At 38.8% G+C, this 17,959-nt stretch overlaps 1 protein-coding gene across 2 annotated transcripts in view; it reads left to right on the top strand.

Annotated features, from left to right (window-relative positions):
* PTGER3 (prostaglandin E receptor 3) overlaps nt 1–17,959 on the top strand; it is an 83,973-nt gene that overhangs the window by 17,520 nt on the left and 48,494 nt on the right. For both annotated transcript variants that reach the window (XM_071220940.1, XM_024565447.4), the window contains exon 2: nt 14,821–15,000. In XM_071220940.1, the coding sequence (XP_071077041.1) occupies nt 14,821–15,000 (180 nt within the window). The remainder of the gene's footprint in view (nt 1–14,820; nt 15,001–17,959) is intronic.

Here is a 17,959-nt window from a genome sequence, read left to right as displayed (position 1 = left end):
CTCATCCAGGTTAAAAGACTTCAGATTCCTTAATTTAATCATTAAAGTCTTGGATTTGTCCACATTTACCATTCATATTCCATTTCTCCCCCAGCATCCTTACCTTCAGTCATACATACCTGTTGCAGTTCCTAGAATGATTCACTGTCTCGCACTTGGAAGTATGAAGGCTTAGTCTTTCAAAACTCTCCAGAAGTATCTGTAACTTTGGGGGGCAGTGCTTCCCTGCTCCTGGAGACTGATTGACATGCCCCCCTCTATGTTCCATAGTGCTGGTGCATACCTTTTGCACTTCATTATGCACAATTACATTTATAACTGTCGTGGTATTTATAATGGCAATGAGGATAATTGTCAACAGCAGGCAAATGCTTACTTTACTACAGGCACTGAGTAAACCATGTCACAGACGTAATCACATCTCATTCTGCCCACACCACTATGAGGGGACATTGTTATCTCCTTTTACAGATGAAGAAATTGAGATGTTCGGTAACTTTTCCAAGGTCACAAAGTTCACAAAAAGCAGAGTTGACTTTCACATCCAGATTTATCTGGTTTTATGGCCTATACAATAAATGGTCTCCCTCTCAATATCCATTTATTTGTCCAATTCACTGTAAACTGCTTAAGAGCAGAGACTTTGCCATATTTGCCAATAAATCTTCCTGGAACATAGCAACCACTCGATTAATGAACATGGAATAAATGAAGAAAGGAAGTCGTAATAAAGTGGGAAGGACACTGGATTTGGAATCAGTAAATCAAGGTATAAACCCTGTCCTTAGGAGTTTTCCATATATTAGATGTTTGCCAAAGAACACCTGGCATTCTGGCACATACGCATAGCCCGTGGGCACACGCCACAATGTGGTGGAGGCCGGAGGGGCAGGCAGCGGCTGGGTGGAGGGGGCGGCACGGGGGACATTTGTAATAGTGTCAACCAAAAAAATTTAAAAAGACTTTTATTTACATTAAGTGGTTTTTAGTCTTCACGTAAATCTTCAAGGTAGATGATACTCATCTGTTTTTCAAATTTTTATTTCATTGTTTTTACTTGCCGGGTAAGCAACTTGCTTTAAGGCCCACAGTTGGTGGTACTGAGAAAAATGAAGCCAAGTGTTTTTGATTCCAAAACCACAATTCGCCTTGTAACTAATAACTAAGGGGTACTATTTATACAGTAAAAGTTGTGAGAATTTTAAAAAACATATCCTTTGCTTTATTTTATATTTTTATTGTTTCTACATTGTTGATAGTAATAAAAAATGCTTAGAAAGATTAAAAACTACCTTTCAGATAGACAAGGATGAGAGATACAACCTTGTTTTGTAATGAAGAGACAAGTTAATTAGAAGCAGTGGAAGGAACCACTAGACAACAAAACAGCCTGTCTAATGCCTGGTGTCCAAAGAAGGAAAGGACAGAAAGGATGTTTGGGAAGGTGCCCCAGGGATAACAGTTAGAGTGAGGAGTTTCAGCAACAACAGGAAAACAGTAAAAATAACAACAAAGGGGAGAACAGTGCCTCAAGAGATGCTCAAAAGTTTCCCCGTGTTTATGTTGCCTGCAGTCATTATTAGAGATGTCATAATATAGAGGCTTCGGAATAAAAAACAGAAGTGCAAATCCAGGGTTTGAGCAGCCTTCACCATTGGCTAAATCCAGAAGCTCAGCATTGGCATCAACCATTGGCTAATCCAGAAGCGCAGCATTGGCATCAAGGACCATGGCTCGGTCCATCTTTTGCAGTCTGTGGTGTTGGCCTCATCGTGTCTATGGCTTGTTCCCTTCAGCTGGTGGGGTGGTTGCTGATACACGCTTCCTAGTTCACCTCTAGCAGGAGAGAGGTGTGTTTTTCTATGGCTCTCTCCTGAAAATAAACTTTTTCCCAGATGACCCTGGGGAACATCCTCTTGGATCTCATTGCCTAGTATGGGTTCCCAACATCAAATCTGATCTGGGCACATTCTGGTAGCTAGGGAAGGGGTCCCTAGCACCAGAAGCATTTAGGTTCCAGTGAAAATAAGTGTGCTGATGGGAAGGGGAGATGGGAGAATGGGTGCTGGGTAGGTAATCAGTAGTGCACACTGCATTGGTAATACATGTGCAGTTTAATTGAGGGAATATATATATGGAAGGACCTCTAAAAGTATAAAGCACTAGTTCTCCACTGTCCAATGTGGTAGCATTAGTCATGTGTGGTTATTGCACACTTGAAATGTAATTACTTCAAATTGAAATATAGTATAAGTGTAAAATACACATCAGATTTTGAAGATTAAGTACACAATGTAAAGTACTCATTAATAATTTTTATATTGATTACATGTTGAACTGCTACTTCAGATATATTAGGTAAATTAAAATGTATTATTAAAATCCATTTGACATGTTTATATTTACTTTTGTAAAATAATGTGGTTACTGTAAAGCTTAAAAGTATATATGCGGCTCACATTTGTGGTTTGAATTACATTCTTTTGGATAAGCTTCATTAGACCAATGACTTCCTAATGATCTTAGGCGAGGAAACTATTTCAATACATCTTTTTAGAGCAACAGATAAAAGCAGAGCTGCTCTGATTCAATGGGGTGGGGAGCTGGGTATTTCCAAGTCTCGATAACATCTATTCACCAATTCCTGCAAATCATTCTTGAAAATACCTACATGAAATGTAGATTTTAAAATGAGATCTCCAAAAATCACTTTTGCTAAGATAATAGGAGTACCTTTTTAATTACTTTAGGATCTTCTCTAGGAAGCTAAGTAGCTAGTAAAAACCTGCCTTCGTTGAACTCACAGGTTAAGAGGGTGCTAATGGATTCAGGTGCTGGGATCTGTTCATCTTCTCAGTGGAGTCTGTAATCCCCAGTAGGAACAAAGGCCCCAGTCATGAGAAAAATAGGCTGCTCCTTCGTGTTTGCTTTCTTCTGGTTCCTGTTGCATACAGTGTTGTTGGACCAAATGGTAAATAAGTAAACAGATGAGACAAAATAAACCTAAGGAGGGGGGAAGCTTAGAAGATGAATAGGTTATAAGTTTCCATTTTCCTGCATGACACATAATGTGAATTTAATCTTATTCAAACTTTCCTTAAACCTGGTACAAATTGTAAGCGCCAACCATAATTTAAGTGATTTTGTAAAGTCTAATTCCCTGAAAAAGAAAAGCAGGATCTTTTCAGAAGAGCATTTCCAAAACAAAGTTTATCATTTGTGATGTAAATATCTCATAGCCCTTGGTTTTCACCTGCTATCTATATAGTGCATGAAAGGAAAGAGGGACTGTGGAGATGGATTACAAGGCTGCTACACAAACCTTTAATGGGTGATGGGGGCCAAAGGGACCTGTGTGCCTACGGACATAGCGTGTTACTGTTTCGTGGTGTAATAGCCACGTTCTTCTCCATTAGAATTCATATGTGTAGGAAGTGACAGTTCTTTCTTTTACTATACTTAAAATCTGAAGAAGAAGGAGAAGAAGAAGAGGAGGAGGAGCCCTGGCTGGTGTAGCTCAGCGGATTGAGTGCTGGCCTGTGAACCAAAGGGTCACTGGTTCAATTCCCAGTCAGGGCACATGCCTGGGTTACAGGCCTGGTCCCCAGTGGAGCCCACATGAGAGGCAACCATACAATGATGTTTCTCTCCCTCCCTTCCCCTCTCTATAAAATAATTAAATAAAATCTTAAAAAACCATATATTTAAAAAAAAGACTAAAGCTGATACATGAAGCAGTAACAATGTTTTTTTAAAAAAAGAATAGGAGGAGGAAAAAGAAAAATAGGGAGAAGAAGGAGGAGGACAATTAATACTTACATAGTACTTGCTACTTGGTATACGCAAAAGGAGAGAGAGCCATCGGAAACGTTTGGCGGCAGCTTTCTCCCTTCACACAAGCAGTAAAAAGGCATTTCAGACCCAGTTCGAGTAGCTCTCTTTAGAAAGACTGTGGCATTGGAGGCTGAACTTCCCTGTCATCATCCAGAAATCACAGAATGTTCTCAATGTCAAAAGAAAAACTGATGCCATTGTGTGACACCTTAAACTCCTCAAGCTGTCAGTCTGGCAACACACAACTACTTAGCCCCTATTTACTGTCAACAGAACAAGTGTTAGCAAGTGTTAACTACAAATAAAGCCGATGATTTTTATGTGGGTGTGTCATGTGTTGGGAAACAAAATTTAATTAATGTTAACAAGTTCCTGTGCTCATACTGACTAGAAACCTAACACTGGCAGGGAATTTTGCGAGTAAGTTGAATGGCTACTGATCTCTCGTCTGTTAGACTCTGAGGAGTTGTGATGGAGGAAGTTAAATTGATTGGTCTGGAGCTCAGAGTAGAGGGATAACCTATAGCACGTAGATGGGTTTTGAAGTCATTGGAGTACAAGAGGTCACCCAATGAGTTCACATAAGAAATTACAGTGGATTGTCTGAGTTACCACTTTCTCTCCTGGGCGTTGTCACAATTCTAAAGCCGTATGTACATAAGCTGATGTGAGGTGCAGCTTGCACCTTGGTGGGCTGGCCCTAGGTGGATGAGGCCCTCACTCGTCACTGGTTGCCCCCAGGTCTCCCAGACATATCCCTTCTCATTCAGCTCATAGCTACTGTGGGTAAAGGTCTGCCCCACAGAGCCAGGTTTGGGGAGGTTGCGCATTGCCCGGGTCCCTTTCCTCTTCCTTGTTTTTGACCACACCGGAGTTCAGCTCTGACCATTCTTCCCTCCTCTTGGACTAGATGAGTGGTCTGAGGCATGTTGTTCTCTGTGCCTCGATTTTCTCCTTTGTACATCGAGGGGCTGCTCCTTTCATTTCCATTACTCTGTGAAATGAAGGAAAAAAGTTCTCACTATGATTTGATAATACACTGATATTGGAGGGAGGAATTGGTTGTATTGTATGAAATAAGCTTTGTGGATTTTAAGTTAATGTGTGGATTCCAAATATAAAGGCTCATTTGTTCTTTAAAAAAAAAAAAGAGGTGGCTACCTAAAGTAGGACTCAAAACTACTAACAATTTCAGGGTGGAGAAACAGGAGACCTTAAAAGAGACTGCAAAGAAGTATCCAAAGAGGTAGCAAGGAAATTAGTAAGAAAACCAGAACAAGTGGCAGCCTGAATATGAGGGAGGAGAATGTGCTGTGTAGGGCTACAGTCAACCAGCTTTGATGTTACAAAAAAGTCAAGTTAAGTAAGTGTCCAATGGATTTTGAAATCGATTGGTAGCCCATCCTGAGGATTTGTGGACATGGAGGCAAGGCCGTAGAAGGTTTATGAATAAATTTGAAGATAAGGAGGGCAGGCAAATCTTAGGAGAAGTCAGCAGTATTCTGGAGCAGTGTATGTAGGGAAGTATGAAATCCGCAAAACAGTGTATTTCCTCAAGGGAGGATAAGCTTAGATATGCTAAAATAACGGGGAAAACCAAAAGTTAAAGATACAAGAACTGGGAAATAAGTGAGAAAATAATGCCTCTGAAACTCATGCTGGGTGGGATCCAGGGCACAGGTAGAGGGTCGGTTTCAGACAGAGACAGGGCGCCCCTGCTGCTTGAAGAAAGGAGGAAGGGAGGAAAGCGTAGCTGCAGGTGCTGAACCTGGCGGTGACTGAGAGGCCATGCAAACGAGGTGCTTCCTCTGCAACGTGAATTAGGAGAGTGGAGAATGTGTGAAATCGTGTTCTATATTTTTGCCACAAATATTTTGACCACATGACTAGTGGCTGTAGGGCAATTTTGCCACAACAGATAAAATAACTGGTTGACAGTTTGGTTTTCATTGGGTAGACTTAATGCATTTATGCTAGTTGTCAGTTTGCTTTCATTTCTCCATTGACGGAGTTCTGACAGTACTCCCACTTTAATATCAGCCCTCGTGACAGTTTGTACAGGGATGAGTAAACGTGGTGATCTTAAGATAATGGGTGTTTAATGCCAGATTGCAAAGTTCTGTGGAAAGCCAGATTGCTCACTAAAGTAGAAAATGCAGCATACCGGTTTGCAAATTCTCCAGTGAGCACAGTCATCCCTCCCACTCATCAAAAACAAGTTTGCCAAGCTACGGCATGTAGCAAAGAGGTGGTTACTCACTCACAACAGTCTTGGAGAGCATTAATGATTGATTCTTTAGGTGCAAGTTGATCCCTCTCTTAAGAGGGGAAGAAATTGTAGCAAAAATGAAGAAATTGTGATGCCAAAGAGAGAGAGAGGAATCGACAAGCAAAAAAATTTAAAAATGTATAATACTATAAAGGAAAGACTTTGAAAACAATGTATTTTCATTTTTCTCATTAGCCTTTTGAATTTTGTTGTTAATTTTTCACGTTTCATTATGTCCTTTTTAACATCCCTCTTTTATTATTTTTTGTCTAGTGAAATAGACTTACAGCCAATTAGCTGTGCAGTGAAAATGCTTGCAATAAAGATATTTATGATAAAAATTGCAAAAATAGAACTATATGAAATAGCCGCTGTGGTAGAGAGAGAGCTATCTTACTAGGGAATGACACCAGCTGGGGACCTTGAATTCAGAGATCCCAATCTGCCCACATTCAGCCAGGGTCCAGGCCAAGTACAAGAGGCATCCATTTGTGTTGTGTTGGATCCACAACACAGATCCAAAAGAGAGCGCCGTTTGACATGCGATGAAGTTACATAAGGGTGTATCACGTCAGGTGGGCCCGTCATCAGCCTGCTTTGTAAGCTGGCTGTGTGGCGCAGAATGGAGTTCTGCACATCATGGCTGTGGCCGTCCAGGAATCATGGAGGCCGGTAGTTTATGGCTGAACGTCCCTTTTAATATGTCATAGCCAATTTGTTGATTAAATTCAAAGTTTTGATCCATTATAGAGTGTCCGACTGTTGGTCCATTAGGTGTTAACTCATGCACACATCAACTACCTAAGAATTCAAGCTAAAATGGCCACATGATGGCTCTAGGATGGACTGCAATACTAACATTTTACCAATAAATTATTTAATAAGTAATTGTATCTAGGCTCCCAACTACTCTAAATTTAGTGCTTCTTTTCTAAATGTGAAAACAGCATTTTATTGTGGAGAATTTGGAAAACAAAGAAATATGTAGAGAATAAAATGGAGATCATTCTAATTACCACCCAGAGATAACTACTTCTAATATTTTTCTACATATACACACAGAATTGTTTTTAGTTGGATGATACTATGTAATAAACATTTGTTTTCACTTTTCACATCCTGAACATCTTTTCATGTTATTAAATACTTTTCAGGAACGTGATTTTAAATAGCACCATTGGCATACATATATGGTATGCATATCACATAGTATGCAAATCAAGGGATATTCTATAATTTAAACAGTGCTCTATTTTTGGTCATTTAAGTTTTTCTAATTCTCTTTTATATTGAGTCAAATACTCCTGGACATATTAGCTTACACCTCTGACTCCTTTCTTAACCATTTAATTGTTCTTAATTGTCTCTGACACTGTGGTTCTCTGAGTGGGTATTTGGGGTTTAAATGAAACTATATTTTGGCAGAAAAAAAAGCTGTTTTAACGATAAACATTTTCAAGGATTAACGTTCTTTAAACCTTAACAGAGACACATTCTCTAGACTTTCTCTTGACACCTGAGATATAAAGGTTTGACGTATAGTGAACATACCTTTTCTGACACGTGTATCACAAAGCTAATCCTTCATCTACACTTCAAGGAATTGAATAATTTATAGAGTAGATTTGGCCTCCCCCTTTCAGCCAGAATTTGAATACCTATTAGCTACTGACGTATTTTGGCCGTCCTAATTCTAATAGGAAGGTGAGTATCTAGTCCTATCTGTACTGAGCTATACTGAGCCAAATCACGCAGAATTTACAATTCACACTAATTAAAGGAAAGAGTAATTCTTACGCCCTAAATAATGCGATGGCAGGGTTTTTTCTTGAAGCAACTCTATTAGGTAGATATTTGAGGAAAGTGGACTCCTGCACTGTGTCCCCCCCCCCCCCCCCCTACGCACCAACTGTTGTGTCTCTGAACGACAGAACATTCCGTCCCGGAAGGGTGTGCACTGGGAAGGGTTTGCAGCGGTGCCGTAGCCTGGGGCCTGGGAGCACCTATGCTCTGTAATTTGAAGGTGTTGGTTATTCTGATCTCATTTGCACTTTTGCAACTGCACTACTGGATGGAGAAGATATTTGGTAATCATTATCAATCATATTTTAGAGACGGGAGAAGTTTAGATGTAAAGTTAGATAACTGATCCCCAAACCACTGACAGAAGCAGAGTGCAATCAGATTCACGGCGGGTGTGTGACTCCTGGCCAGTGCGTTTACCAGTCTGTTGCTTCTAAAACACTGTCCCCCTAAAGCTTTATGAATCCAGTACCTTGTCTCTTTCACGGTCCACTTTCTAACTTTGTAATTTTCCTCTCTCCTCTCTTTACCAAAACACATCCTTGAGGTTTTCCTGAAGAGGAATTTTGTCTTTTGTTCCACATCATTAACCTTTCAGTTTCTTTTCTTTTTTAAAGATTTCATTTGTTTACTTCTAGAGAGATGGGAAGAGAGGGAGAAAGAGAGGGAAACATCGATGTGTGGGAGACACATGGATCAGTCGCCTCTCCTGTGCCCCCTCCCTGAGACCTGGCCTGCCACCGGCCTGCAACCCCGGCCTGTACCCTGACCAGCTCTGTGCAACAACTTTCAACCAACTGAGCCAGGCCAGTCAGGGCTCTTTTCTTTTCTAAATTAAATCCTTATTCCACTTCCATGTTTGCTCCAGAATTCATCAGGGAAAAACTTAACCAGGGAAGTATATGTAAGAGGCCACCCAGTCCAACGGCTGTTTACTAGTGAGCTTAATAAAACAGAGTGAATGGTTTGCCTAAAGCCATAAATAGTGGCAGAGCAAGCAGTACAATTTACTTCTTCTGGTTCTTCGTTCATTGTCGTTTTGAAATTTTGTATCACATTACAAAATAATAAAGATGAAATTACACAACTTCTAGTAATTTTTAAAAATGTTTATGCACTCTTCATTTCCCAAGTTTTCATATTGGATCATGCAGGAAAAGCCTCTGAAAGAGAAATCTAGAATGCTAAGATGATTTGGTACCTGGAAAACAGAGTTGTAACCAGACTGGACAGACTACAATTGTTATTTGAATCTACAACAAAACTTATTCCCATGACAATCATTCAAATAATGTAATTTAGTAGTTTCAAGGGCCCAGACTGATTTCAGTGTATTATAATATAGTACATTTGTCAAACTATAGAGGGAATTTCCAGTAAAGCAGGTTATTTTACCAGGCCTAACAACAGAGCATTATGAAAAAAAAAAACACACATAGATCAAAATTGGCTGTGGAGGAAAGTTCTCTCACACACTTATATTAGAAATAAACTGAGACTTCTGGCCAAGACGGAGGCATAGGTAGACATACTTTGCCTCCTCACACAAACAAAAGATGGACAACAACAAATTTAAAAACAAAAGAGCTCATATGTACGACCCATGGACATGAACTAAGGTGGGGGAATGCTGGTGGGAGGTGGGGTGCAGGGCGGAGGGGAGTGAAGGGGAGAAAAAATGGGACAACTGTAATAGCATATTCAATACAATATATTTTTTTAAAAAAGAAATAAACTGGAAACACAAAAATGACACATAATGGAACCTAAGGGCAAGTAACCAATTTTCTTTCTTTCTCCACAAATTACTTTATCTGTGTTCACTCATTCGTCATCTTCAGTACATATTTATAGCCTACAATCCAAGGTACTTTTGAACCGAGATGTAAAGCACTGAAGATTTTTGAGTGTATAGTTAGAAATCCTGCTGCAACAAAATAAAGTCCAAATGCAGAATACTAAAAACAGTTTCCTTTGGGTTGTGCTTTGCACATTTAAAAGATCATTATCATTTGGGAAGGGACAAATCATTTTTTTTTTTCAGTTAGGATGAAGCAAGGTAATTGCCCTTGACACTAGGCAGGAATAGAGAATTTAGAAGTCACTGATTGAGTTGTGTTCCTGGTTCTCACAGGTACAAAGAGTTCTCTATTCCTGCTGATAACCAGGGCAGAGGCGAGAGGCCTGGGTGAGTCACAGGCTCCTGGGGAAGACGCTGGCAGAAGAGCAGCAGCTCTGATCAGCCAGAATTGCTCTCAAAGCTCCTTTGACAACTAGCTCATTATATGAGGCTGATTGGACAGAGCAATGGTGCAGAGTATACATGCATTTGCTTAAAGAATAAACCCTCTGTGCTGTCAGGCATCCTGTTACTTGGTCGTCTGCAGTCTCTCTAAAAGGAGCAGACTTACAGGAATAGTTAATTGTACCAGAAATCTACATATTCATGCCCAGTTTTCCTCCCAAAGTCTGACCACCTAAAAAATATTTGCAAAAATCATAATCACTTTTTAGCTCTTTAAATATAGGCACCTCAACAGACAGATGCTAACTTGCATTTATGTTCAAACATAGATGACGAAGTTGGAGCCCTATTTCCATCCATTCTGCCATTGGAGATGGCAATATCATGCTCCCTGCCTCTAATTCAAATTATCTTCCTAGTGCACATCTCAGAGCTTCTGGGAAAAGCTGGAGTGTCCCTCCCCATGTGCCAGCTATTGCTTACAGAGCTTGATTTTATAATGTCATAATCACTGCATTGTCAATAGTAAATTACTGGAAATTACAGTCAAATTACCCATGGAAGGCATATGAAACCTATATTAGCCGAATAAAAATAATTTAGTATTATTAGCCTCATAAAATTTTTTTTAAATAATCAAAGAGAACTGTGTAAAATGACTTAAGTCCCATTTTAATAAGTGATTTTGTAAATTTTCCTGATTATAAAAAGTTGAAAAAATTTAATACTTTATTATATAAGAGAAAATGAAAATGTAATTTAAGTGAGTTTTTAGATCATTCTAGACCAGGCTCAGAACACTTTCTGGAAGATGGTTAAGTGGTCAAATATATTTCATTACTGGATGAAAACAGGGGCTGAAAGACCTAGATAAACCTTTCCATTTTTTTTCCTTAGTTGTCTTTAAAAAAATATGTGGCTTAAGAAGAAAAAATTTTTTTTCTTTTTGTGGCTAGCAAAAGAATTACTAGCCACATATTTTTTTAAAGACAACTAAGTTGAAAATATAGTTTTACACCTTTTAATCAAATATACTGAAATCTAACTGATGTCATTAGAATAACAAGGATTCATTTTACATGTTGCAAATTTAGAAATTGAGATAATTTGGACAGGTTTTAGGATGAAATTTACTTTTACTTTATTTATGATAAAGTTTTCTAAGAAAGTGAACAAAATAAACAGGCTAGGATGTTTCATCCTACCAAAAGGGAATACATTATTTTCAAGCTCATTCCACCCCAACCCCTCTCAACATTCGTTGAGTGCCCACTCTGTGGGCGTATTCATTTTCTATTGTAGCTCTGTAAGAAATTACTGTAAACTTGGTGGCTTAAGACAACACAAATTTCTCTTAAAGTTGTATTGATTAGTCTGACGCGCTGGGCTGATACCAAGTGTCCACAGGGCTGAATTTCTTTTCTGGAATCTCTGAAGGACAATCTGAGATTGGCCTTTTTTTTTTTTTTTTTTTTTCTGTTTCTAGAGGCCATGCATCTACATCCCTTAACTCATGGCTTCCTTCCTGCATTGAAAACCAGCAACATTATATCTCTCTGACCGTTTGTTCGTAGTCACACCTCCCTTAGACCACAGCTGGAAAAGATTCTCAGATATTAAGCACCCATGTGGTACACTGAGTCCACCCGGATAATCCTGGATGACTCCCCATCTCAAGGTCCTTAACATTAATCACATCTGCTACATCCTTTTTGCCACATGTGATAATCTAGTCACAGGTTCCAGGGACTGGGACCTGGATATCTTTGAGGGGCCATCCGCATGCCACAGTGGGACGCAGTGTTCAGTTCACAGGATTCTGAACCAGTATCAGAAGATACTAATGTAGAAATATAATTTTAAGTAAATTTGATGTATAATAAGTATAATAAATTCATATTTATTAAGGAAGGAAATAATGATCAACTTCCTTTAAATAAAAGCCTTCCCTGAAATCTTTGAAATGTTTTATGTACACAAAATTTTTAAAATAATTTAACATTGTTTACTAGTAAATATTAATAGTAATAATTCCATTGCCTTCCCCAAGTCTATGTATTTTACATGACTTAATTATAATAAACAATATAACTGTATATACATAATATTGTTTTATAATCTGTTGTCCTCACTTAATCCTTAAACATACGATTCCACGAACTGAATGTTCTCTTCCACCCCTTGAACCAGGAAGAAGGGCAAACGAAAAGCAGGGCCTGGGCAGCTCAGAGGCTCTTCCTACAGCCAGTGCCCCTGTCCTCGGCTCGATCGCTCCTGACCAGCCTCACAACCAGCCGGGCAAGGGAGCATTGAGACCCATGTGAAATAAAATACTTGTATTTTATTAAGCTTTAATCCTGATGTTAGAGAATCATGTGTTTACAGTTTCTTGTCAGTATAGATAATGCCTCACTGAACATTCAATTATTTGTACAGCTGTTTTCTGCTTTTATTGAATAAATCCCTTGGAAAAAAATCCTTTGAAAGAAACTATGGACTCAAAATACATGGCTGTCTACTGCTTGCCTACCCATTGCTCTCCTCTTATTTATTTATAGAACCATAGTTTTGTTCAGGCGTTAGGTGGTACTTTGGTCAAGGACCATAGGTTGAGCCCTGGCAGGTGAAATTGTCTACAAGCCAAACCTGAACATTTCTGTCTCCTTTGCCAGTGACTTATTTAAGAATTACCTGTGACTCAACTCTGTCCAATCAGACGGAGTTGAAGTTTCTACAGCTGGTGAGGATTTGATCAGGGCTGGGTTAAGGTTGCTGCATCTGTGATGTGCCAACATTTCTATGCACCACCTGGGTGTCTGGTTTCAGTATAAAGCAGAGAAGAGGAGGAGCTGAGCTGGCATGAGATTGGAATAAGAGTAAAAGGCAGTGCAGAGGACGAAGCAAAAGGAGGGTTCCGAGACGACTCTGACACATGGGGCCAGGGTGACTGTGCAAGAATGAAAGTGCCGCTGTTGGGACTGTGGGACTGTGGATCAGGTGTATCATATACTCAGGGTTATTGACTTCAATTTGGAATATGTGACCTGTGGACAGAACACCCCAGTAAGTGTGGGCCTCCAGAGAGACAGCGGTTTCAATAGAAATGTATTGTGAGCAAAAAAATACAAGACCTACATAGAACTTAAAATTTTCTAGTAGTAACATTTTTTAAAAAGTACAGAGAAACCGGTGGTGTTGATTTTAATAATGTATTTTATTTAACACAATATGTCAAAAATATTATCATTTCACTATATAATCATTACATATTCCAACATTTCAATTTGCCCTGGCCACATTTCAATTGCTTAATAGCTGGGTACCTAGGAAGACAAATTTGAAACCAGTTGTAATGTCAGCACCTTTCTTTGCTTGCGGATGTGACCCTATGTTTCAGTTGTTCTTGCTTTTTTTTTTTTTTTCTTTTTTTTTGCTATTATGAACAATGGTGTGACGAACAGCCATATGCACAACTCCTGCTGCAGAATTCGGGATGGATATCCACAAGGGTGGGATGGCTGGGAGGAAGCAGATGAAAGAGTGCCCGGTTGTTTTCCAAGGCGGCGGCTCCAATTCACACTCTCACTGGTAGCGTGTAAGAGTCCTTGCTGTTCCACATTCTCGCTGACATTTGGAGAGGTCACATTTCTTCATTATTGCCAAACTACTGGGTGTAAAATGGTTTGTTATTTTTGTCACAATTGCATTTATCTAATAATTAATGAGTTTAAATACTTTCTTTTTCAGATGCATATGAACCATCAATATTTCTCTTCTGTGCAAATCACGAATATTTATTCGTTCAAATGTAAATATGTATATTGCGCATTTTATATCACATATTAATATACTCAGATGTGTGTCATATAATACATTCACTCACAAATATTTATTGGACACTATCTGCTACACATTGGCCTAGGTGGTGTAAATATGCTTGTGTGGGAAAATAGTCCCGGCCCTCATGGAGTCTACGTTCTATGTAGGCACGTGGTAAGGAGGGAGAGACAAGGAAAGTGAAATACTGTGTGCCATGTGATGCTAGTGAACCGTGGTTTGAATCTGGCTCTGCCGCTTTACATCATTAAACCTTGTTTTCTGCAGCTGGGTGAAGGAGAAGGCAATCATATCTGTCTTATATTGTTTATTAAATGCATATGAAGAACTTGACAGAGGGCCTGGCAAATTGTTAGGACTCAGAAAATGTTTTTATTATTATTTTCCCCTTTCTTGCTTCTGCTTTTTCTTCAGTGGGTTTTTTTTTTTTTCAGTTAAACTACTGAAGTTTAAGGTTGAATGTGTTTTGGTTTTGTTGAAGTGTTGGCTCTCATTTGGGTATCAGCCTTGCTGGTGTTTTCTGCAACAAGACAGATGATCTTGGCTAATTTTGAGATGTGTTATTTTGAAACTTCTTAAATCCCAAGGATCAAGAGGCTGAGAACATACAATTTTATAAAAAGCTGTGTCGTGTCAAATAGCCAAAAATGTGAGAACATCCGTAGGAATGTCTTGTGTAATTCAGAGCTATGTTCTGCGAGTATAAATGTTGCTTGATCATTTGACTGCAACCGCCCACTTATTGTAGACTGACTAGGTGCAAAGTACTGTGTAGAGGAGATGACTATGACCTTATTCACCTTTGGGACAATCATTTGTCTTTCTTTCTTAGATAATGATGTTGAATATGATCTTCAATCAAGCATCAGTCGAGCACTGCAAGACACAACCAGAAAAGCAGAAAGAATGCAACTTCTTCTTAATAGCTGTCCGCCTGGCTTCACTGAACCAGATCTTGGACCCCTGGGTCTATCTGCTGCTAAGAAAGATTCTTCTTCGGAAGTTTTGCCAGGTAGCAAATGCTGTCTCCTGCTGCTCTAATGGTGAACAGAAAGGGCAGCCTATCTCATTATCCAATGAAATAATACAGACAGGGGCATGAAAGAAAACACTTAATCAGTTTGCATGTTCACAGCTTTCTGCGACAAATAGCCTCAAACCTTACTGTGAATTTAGGCATCTCTGGCATACCATCGCTTATGCATCAAAGTAGAGTTTTTGACGTAAGGCTCAATGGTCTCAGCATAGATAATTCCCTGTGCCAAAAGTATTGAAAAACAAAAGAAAATATATGAAATAACAGTCTAGTGTTTGGGATTCTCTGCCATTTGTAGCTGAATATGTGATTATTTATAAGTGATCTCGATCTGTGCTGGGGATGGGGTGGGGAAAGTTATTATTCCAGTATACTGAGCACAGGGCAGGTTTGATGCGTATATCATCGAAGACACGGCAACCATCCGGTTCTGTTCAGAGTCCTCGGTCTTCTGTGTTCTCTTTCACTCTCTACTTCTCTTTCTCTCTGTATCACTCTTTTGCCCCCTTACACTTTCTTTCAAAGTTGAATTAAGATTAAACAATGTATCTACAATATTCATTGGTATTAATGTTATTTAAGTATGGTTCAATATGTAAATTAGCTGTTAAGGTTGCAAAGTTTAAGTTTTGGTTGTGTTGGTAATTAGGTTTACTTACTATCTGAATAAGAGCCAATTTCACTTATTTTAAATACTTGTGGACTTGTTACTGTTCAAGCGGCCGGATGTTCTTCCTTTGGAACACACCTTTAATTCCTACGAGCCTGGAGAAGATCCGTGAACCTGACCGTGAGGGTCAGTGCAGTGACTTTTCAGAATGCATTTAAAGGACTGATTTGAGCACTGAATATAAGCACTCTGGTTAATTATCTCTGAATTTTCCACCAAAAGTATTCTCTAATCTTTGGGGTACTTAAATACTAACTCTGATCCTAAGACCAATAAAATTGTGAGAGTTCCATAAAGACTGTCCATAGTTTGGCCTATTTATTGAATAAGGAAATAATAATATTGACCTTCCCTGCAACACTTTCTCTGCCTTCTCCCCAGAGGAGCTCTATCTAAATACTTATTATTAAATGTCTTTGTTCTAGTGTACATGTATACAACCTTAATAGCTAAGCTTTCTATCTTTTAGGCACAAGTAGATCCCTACTTTAAATTTTGATAATTGCACTTTTTAAAAACATTTTCCCAACAAACACAACAGTCTTTTAAGTTAAGCCTACACAAAATGTTCTTTGTATTCTTGGAAGCATTCATTTTGTAAACTAATTAACATTTTTTCATGAAGATTCTAATCTCCAGGTTACTTCATTGCTTTCCTAGTTTAAAAAAAAACTTGAGATTTATTTTTTTTTATAGTAACTACATTTTTCTTTGAGTTTTGTAGGCACTTGGGGAAGAATCAGCTTTAACAGTTGCCCGATATCTATTAGATTACTATGTACACCAGCCTAGGTCTGTAGGAATGCTCACTTTAAATGACCATGTCAAACTGAGCAGGAAGATAAGATCTGCTGGGAGTGGCCAGGATAGTTCTGCTAATCTAGGTTTTAGAAAAAATGGTGATAAATGACCTTTGTGAAAACCCCACTTTAAAATCTCTCTCTGCCTTAGTCGGATTATCCCACAGGTCACTTCCTTGGGGGATGAGACAAAACCGTCTACTTCAGAAAAAAAGTTCACTTAGATGACCTTGTAATAACAAGGCTTTACTCCTTGAGTGGCCCCCTGACCCTGGGTTATAATCAGATGGACACACGTGCAATGTGGATTTGAATGGTGTGAGCGCAATGGGGTTACTTCTTCCAACACTTGGTACTGCCCTTGGGATGCAGAAAGTGCTCAAAATTTGTTCAGTGAATGAACGAGTAAATGTCTGCCAAACCAGAGTGCCATCGGCACGGCGCTGCCACACACTTGAAGCGCTTTATGCCATTACGGTTTGTCAGGCTGATGGAGTGAGCAGTCCCTGCTTATTTAATTACAGAAATATGAATTTATCTTCAAATGTGTAGTGTCATATTGCTGCACAACAAAGTGCTTTATTTGTATTAATAATTAAGAGACTGATAAATCCAAGAGATAATGGAGATTACTGTCAAAGAAAAATCCCTTTTTATCCAACCACAGAAATACATAAAGACAAAAGAGCCTGAGACTTTTCTTAACCACAAGATAAATTCATATCCCAAGGACCTGGCAGGAGTGGAAAAATGGCAGGTTTTTGAGGTGGAAAAGGAAGAAATTCTGAAATGGCATGTGAGTTTTGTTGTCTAGGCAGCCATTTGTTAGTCCAGGGGAAATCTGACAAGAAATAGAAGTCAAATAATTTAGGGCTTGGGATGATAGTTGAGGTTAGATTTCATAGACATTGTGCAGAGGCTCTGGATGTGGTTTGGAAGTGGACGTGTATAGTCATCATAGAAGAGTGTGCTTGTTTCCAAGTCTAAGTTCATTGGCCTTAAATTTCACTCTCATGTACTTAATTTATCTGAGCAGGAAAAAAAATGCATGCATAAATTATGACTATTCCTAAACTTCATATTATTAGTAAAATAAATAAATAGAGGTCTAAGAGACCATGTGGAAAGAAATGAGTGAGTAGAATGTGGAAATATAAGTAAAATCAGCCATCATAAATTTTACAAAGGAGTCCTGATTTTTTAACGGTAAAATTGGACAGCTATGCTGAGTCATAGAAGAAAATCATGACATGTTCTTATCCAATAAGAACAGTTTGCTTTTCAAATAAAACAGGTGTGGTGGATGTCCTAAACATATTTTAAGTTGAAAAAGGGAATGTGCTATCTCAAAATTTACCAAGTTTACTATTGCTGTATCCAAGAAATCTCAAGTAAACCTAAGTGTTTAATCATGCCAGATTTAAGTGGCAACAAGTTAAAAAAAGTGCATATGTATTTCCACTTC

Source organism: Desmodus rotundus, chromosome 3, assembly GCF_022682495.2.
Source record: "Desmodus rotundus isolate HL8 chromosome 3, HLdesRot8A.1, whole genome shotgun sequence".
NCBI lineage: Eukaryota > Metazoa > Chordata > Mammalia > Chiroptera > Phyllostomidae > Desmodus > Desmodus rotundus.
Note: the sequence above shows the minus strand (reverse complement) of the source record. Positions and strands in the feature narration are given on the sequence as shown.